The 5,791-nt window shown below is 53.0% G+C and overlaps 1 protein-coding gene across 2 annotated transcripts in view; it reads right to left on the bottom strand.

Moving 5' to 3' along the window:
- Positions 1-5,668, bottom strand: part of SNCG (synuclein gamma) — a 49,808-nt gene extending 44,140 nt beyond the window's left edge. For both annotated transcript variants that reach the window (XM_015425660.1, XM_015425659.1), the window contains exon 1: positions 5,277-5,668. In XM_015425660.1, the coding sequence (XP_015281146.1) occupies positions 5,277-5,397 (121 nt within the window). In that variant the 5' untranslated portion in view covers positions 5,398-5,668. The remainder of the gene's footprint in view (positions 1-5,276) is intronic.
- Between the last annotated feature and the right edge of the window lie 123 nt (positions 5,669-5,791).

The following is a 5,791-nucleotide window of genomic DNA, read 5'->3' as shown; positions in this document are numbered from 1 at the left end:
ACCATAGAGTTTGCCTATATGTTGTTTGTTGTAGTTGTTTATGTCTGTGTGTAGGTATATAAGAAAATAATAAAGGTGTACCTTCGGGTAGAAGAAGAAGAAGAAGAAGAAGAAGAAGAAGAAGAAGAAGAAGAAGAAGAAGAAGAAGAAGAAGAAGAAGAAGAAGAAGAAGAAGAAGAAGAAGAAGAAGAAGAAGAGATTGGATTTATACCCCGCCCTTCAATTGGAGTCTCAGAGCGGCTTACAAACTCCTTTCCCTTCCCCTCCCCACAACAGACACCCTGTGAGGTAGGTGGGGCTGAGAGAGCTCTGACAGAAATGGCTCTTTTTCAAGGACATCTCTTGTCAGAACTACGGCTTGCCCAAGGCCATCCAGCCAGGTGCAAGTGGAGGAGTGAAGAATCAAACCCGGTTCTCCCAGATTAGAGTCCGCGCACTTAACCACGACACCAAACTGGCTCACTTAACCACTACACAAAACTTGAAGCTGCCATTTCTGTGTGTGTGGGGGCTAATACCTGTAGTCCGGACTGGAGATCAGTCGAAGGTGTGGGAGAACACCAAGCTCTCCCTAGAGGCTGGAAATCCCATACCCTCATGCCCTCTAATCCCCCCCAAAAAAATGCCTACTTATCTGACTCATGCACACAACTGGGGGGGGGGGTTGTTTTCCAAAGTAATATGCAGTTCTGCCCTAAGAGGAAGCGAGAAAAGTGGAGGGGGGGGCAGAGGGAGAGAGACGGACGTATTTGGAGGGGAGACTTCAAAGCGTCTCCTGTGACAGGCTGGGCTTTTCTGCGATCCTCACTGGTCGTGGCACCTTTGGGGCCATAGGAGTGCCAACTCCGTTTGAGACATTTCTGAGGATTTTGGGGGTGGAGCCTGGGGAGGGCGGGGTTTGGGGAGGGGAGGGACCTCAGCGGGCTAAGGTGCCACAGAGTCCACCCTCCAGAGCAGCCATTTTCTCCAGGGGAACGGATCTCTGTAGCCTGGAGACCAGTTGTAATTCCAGGAGGTCTCCAGCCGCCGCCTGGAGACTGGCAACCCTGTTGGGGGCTCTCTCAGATTCTGAGGTGGGACTCGGTGGAAACTGGTGTGATCTTATATACGAGTAAAGGTTCCCTTGCTCGAAAGCCAGTCGAGTCCGACTCTAGGGTTGCGGTGCTCATCTCCGTTTCAAAGCCGAAGAGCCAGCGCTGTCCGAAGACGTTTCCGTGGTCATGTGGCCGGCATGACTACACACCAAGGCGCACGGAACGCTGTTCCCTTCCCACCGAAGTGGTACCTATTTATCTACTTGCAATTTCTTGCTTTCAAACTGCTCAGTTGGCAGGAGCTGGGGCCAGAGACGGGAGCTCACTCCGTCATGCGGCAGACCCGGGTCTCGAACTGCTGAACTACTGACCTTCCACAGCCTGCAGTTCAGCATCTTAACCACTTGAGCCACCGCAGCTCCTTTATATACTGGCACCCTTTTTGACAGCAACAACAACACGAACAAGAAGAAGCACTGACGATGGGCTGAAAGACAGACGCTGTGTTTGAAGAGGCTGAAGGCAATTTGCACTTGCGTTTATGGTCTGAGCAAGGTGGGAGAAGGGATGTGGAATGGTGTAGCAGAGCCCGATCTTGCCAGATTTCAGAAGCAAGGCATGGTTGGTAGCTGGAAGGGAGACCACCGATTCTCCCTCTAAGCGGTGGAGCCTCGTGAGCAAAAATTCTACTTTGTGTCTCCTGGCATTAAAGTGGTGAGCCGGTGATTTGGCTACTGCATCAATTGCTCTGGAGCCATCCTTCCCGAGCGAAAACAAAAATGTCTGAGCCAGAGGCTTAAAAAAACCTGTGAGCCAGCTCACGCTAACTCAGCTTAGAGGGGACACTGGAGACCACCAAGGAAGGCTCTGCGGAGGAAGGCCATGGCCAACCGCCTCTGCTTCACCCTTGCCTTGAAACCCCCTAGCTGTCGGGTCGCCATTAGCCAACCACTTTATACACACAAGTCGGGTCAAGACTCAAAGCGCAGTTCAGTTGCCAAGGTTTTTAAGGAAGATGTTTCCTTGAAGGACCTGGAAAAGGGACTCGCTCTGCTCCCGGGATCAGAACACCCCCTTGGGAATGCTCCCAGACAGGATTTCTAGGGGATTCTGCCGGGACGAGCTACCGGCTCACCACCGTTACCGGGAGTGTTCTGACAGCGAAAATCAGCCAGCTGTGCACTGCAGGTGTGTGGATAACTTTCAATTAAGAAACGCCACTATAAGGGGATTTAACAAGGGTTTCCCCCCCCCTATTCAACCAAAGGCTCATGAATACAGATCTTCTGTACACAAATATGGTAACATTATCCTTAATTCATGTAGTGTGTTTTTCAAATGTATGTTGCACTGTTATTATTATTATTTATTTTCCTTGTTTAGCTACTTCACTGTATATATGTTTTAATATTATACTTTATTATTATTATTTTATTTTATTTTATATATATTAGATACTGGACAACAACAAGTTTTGAGGTTTGTTACAATGTAAGTTGTCCAAAGCTCTAAAAAGAAGCAGTTCTGAACATAATTACTTGAAAATATGCAAAATTTACATAAGATGTGTGTATTTAAGCATAATTTTACACTGTTCTCGATTTTACTGTTAACCTTTTGTCTAAAAACAATAAAAATCATTAAATAAAAAAAAGAAAAAAAGAAACACCACTCATATCCACCGGGTGGCACTGAATCTGGAAGTAAGGGGGGGGGGAAATCAAACGGATGGCAAGGTCTGTAGACACTCTTCCGCCACCTCTTAAGCCCCAGCAGAGCAAATGAGCACAGCCCCCCCCTTTTGTGTTTTCAGGCGGTCCGGAGAACCGAATCCTCTTCAGTGGCCCTTCACGAATGGCCGTCGCCCAAGAGAGACTTGACATTTTCCAGTCTCATCCCAGCCTCCTTTCGCAGGGGGACTGACGGACAACTGAACAGGAGATGGGAAGAGAGGGAGCCTAGGGGCGCAGTTCAGGGTTGCCAACCCCCAGGTGTGGGCTGGAGTTCTGGAATTACAGCCGATGTCCGGACTCCGGAGATCCATTCCCCTGAAGGGAATGGCACCTTGAGCTCCCTTGCCTCTCCACCCTCCCCGAGTTCTGCCCTGAGGTTGCCAGCTCTGGATTAGGAAATTCCTGGAGATTTGTAGGTAAAGGCTGGAGATTGTGGGGTTTGGGGCTAGGAGGGACCTCTGTGAGGTATAATGCCAATAGAGGCCGTCCTCCAGAACTACCATTCCCCCCCCCCCCGGAGAACTGACTCCTGAGGCCGGGGGTGGAGATGAGCTTTAGTTCCAGGGGATCCGCAGGCCCCACCTGGAGGCTGGCAGCAGTGTTCCCTCTAAGCTGAGTTGGCGTGAGCGAGCTCACCGTGTTTTAGCCTCCGGCTCACACATTTTTGTCTCCACTCAGGAAGGAAGGCTCCAGAGCCAACTCATTGATGCCGTTTTTTAGCCTCCGGCTCACACATTTTTGTCCCCGCTCAGGAAGGAGGGCTCCAGAGCCAACTCATTGATGCAGTAGCCAAATCGCTCGCTCACGGCTTTCATGCCAGTCGCTCACAGAGTAGGGTTTTTGCTCGCCAGACTCCACTGCTCAGAGGGAGCCTTGGCGGCCAGCCCTACCCTGTCCCCAAATCTGCAGGACATTTCTCCGCTCAGAGCTGGCCGACCTAGACACCCTTCAAGTCACACAGCCCCAGTTTTGTGAGTGTGTATCAGTGAGTGAAGAAAGGGAAGCCGCTGGGTCCCCGACTGTGGCACCGGCCTTCCCCCCCAGGCCCCCAGCAGGGTATTGGGGGGGGTAGGGTTGCCAGATCCAGGGAAAGGTTTGGGGTTGGAGTCTGAGGAGGACAGGGGTACCATGCCATGGAGCCCACCCTCCAAAGCAGCCATTTCCTCCAGGGGGACCGATCTCTGCAGTCTGGGGGCGAACTGTGATTCCAAGGTACCTTCAGGCCACGCATGGAGGCTGGCATCCCTATCCCTTACACCTTTGGCAGAGACAGTGGGGAGCAGAGAATTGCAATGCGAGTGAGTAACGGGCCACTGACGGTGGCAATTCTAAGCAGAGCGACACCTTTCGAGCCGCCGATGCGGCTGAGCCGGCGAGCCCCACCCAAAGCGAGAGCCCACCTGGAGCTCCCACCTGCTTCCCTCTCCTTGCTCCCGTCCCTTTGGCCACGGGCTTGGCAGCAGAGGACGCCTGAGCCGAGGACCAGCTTCCCCCGACCTCCCCCCCCCCGTGCGACATTTCGGAAGCAAATCCCACCTGGGGTGCAGGGAACAGTCTCCCAGGGACACACACACATCCTGACCACTGATCCCTCTAAGCTGTGGAGTCCTGTGAGCAAAGATTCTACTTTGCGAGCTACCGGCATTCAAGCTGTGAGCGAGCGATTTGGCTGCTGCATCAATTAGTTTGCTCTGGAGCCGTCTCTCCTGAGCGGAGGCAAAATGTGTGAGCCGGAGGCTAAAAAAACTGTGAACTAGCTCACACTCACTCAGCTTAGAGAGAACACAGGTCCTGACTGCAGCCTGAATATCTGCAGTGTCATCGGGCAGCTCTTAAAAGACCTGAAGCCAGGCCGGGGGGAGGGCAATCCTAATCATGCACAGGATGGTGAGGTCCTCTCTGGCAACCGGAGGAGGGTGAGGGGAGAGTTGCTTGATCTAGGCTGGGAAACCCCTGGATATTTGGGGGTGGAGCCTGGGGAGGACAGTGACCTTAGTGTGGGGGGTACAAGGTTGCCAACTTTGGGTTGAGAAATTCCTGGAGATTCGGGCATGGAGGCTGGGGAAGGTGGGGTTTGGGAGGTGAAGGACCTCAGAGGGGTATGATGCCACAGTCAAGGTATGAGGCACCCAAAGCTGCCATTTTTTCCCGGGGAACTGATCTCTAATGTCTAACTGGAGATCAGTTAGAATTCTGGGAGATCTCCAGGCCTCACCAGGAGGCTGGCAACCCTACTAGACGCCACCCTCCGAAGCGTCCATTTTCTCCAGGGGAACGGATTTCTGCAGTCTGGAGATGAGCTGTAATCTGGGGGGGGCAGGATCCTCAAACCCCACCTGGAGGCTGCCATCTTTATGCTGTACACTTTTTTGGGGGGGGTCACCATTCCCGCCTCCAGGAAAGCCCAAGGTAGCACCATCCCCTGCACAAGGTCACACGGCCAAAACACGGCTGTCCTTCCCTCGCATTGCCACTTCAGCAGCCCATGAGGCAGGCAGAGTTCTCTTACCTACATAAAGGACTCCTTCCTTGGTCTTTTCTGCCGCTTCCGTCACTCCCTGCTTGGTCTTTTCTGCTGCTGCCACCACCCCCTCCTTGGCGATGGAAAAGCCTTTCTTGAAGACGTCCATGCCGACTTGCTTGCTTGCGTGTGTGTGCGTGCGAGAGAGAGAGAGAGAGAGTGTGCGGGGAAGACACCTGCAGAGGGGCTTGGGGGGGGCTCGAGACCTCTGAAGGGGGGTGGTAGATGCTGCTGCTGCTGCTTCACTCTCTGCAGTCTGGACTGCTGGGTGAGGAGGTCTCTCTGATTCCTCCGCCGGTTTGCAAGCTGATTCTGGCGGAGCGCACCGCCCGTGCCAGCTCTTATTGATGAGGTGCTCCGCCACGCAGCCAATGCGCTCAAGTGGCTGATGCTGAAATATTCATGCTATGGATTTGCCTGGTAAGGTTTTAGAGGAGTGGAGAGGGGGAGAGAGGGGGAAGTCAGCGAGAGACTTTTTGGAAAGCATCCAGACGAGAGCCGGT

Source organism: Gekko japonicus, unplaced genomic scaffold (genome assembly GCF_001447785.1).
Source record: "Gekko japonicus isolate JY-2015 unplaced genomic scaffold, Gekko_japonicus_V1.1 scaffold1137, whole genome shotgun sequence".
Taxonomy (NCBI): Eukaryota; Metazoa; Chordata; class Lepidosauria; order Squamata; family Gekkonidae; genus Gekko; species Gekko japonicus.
This window is presented reverse-complemented; position numbering and strand designations above follow the sequence as displayed.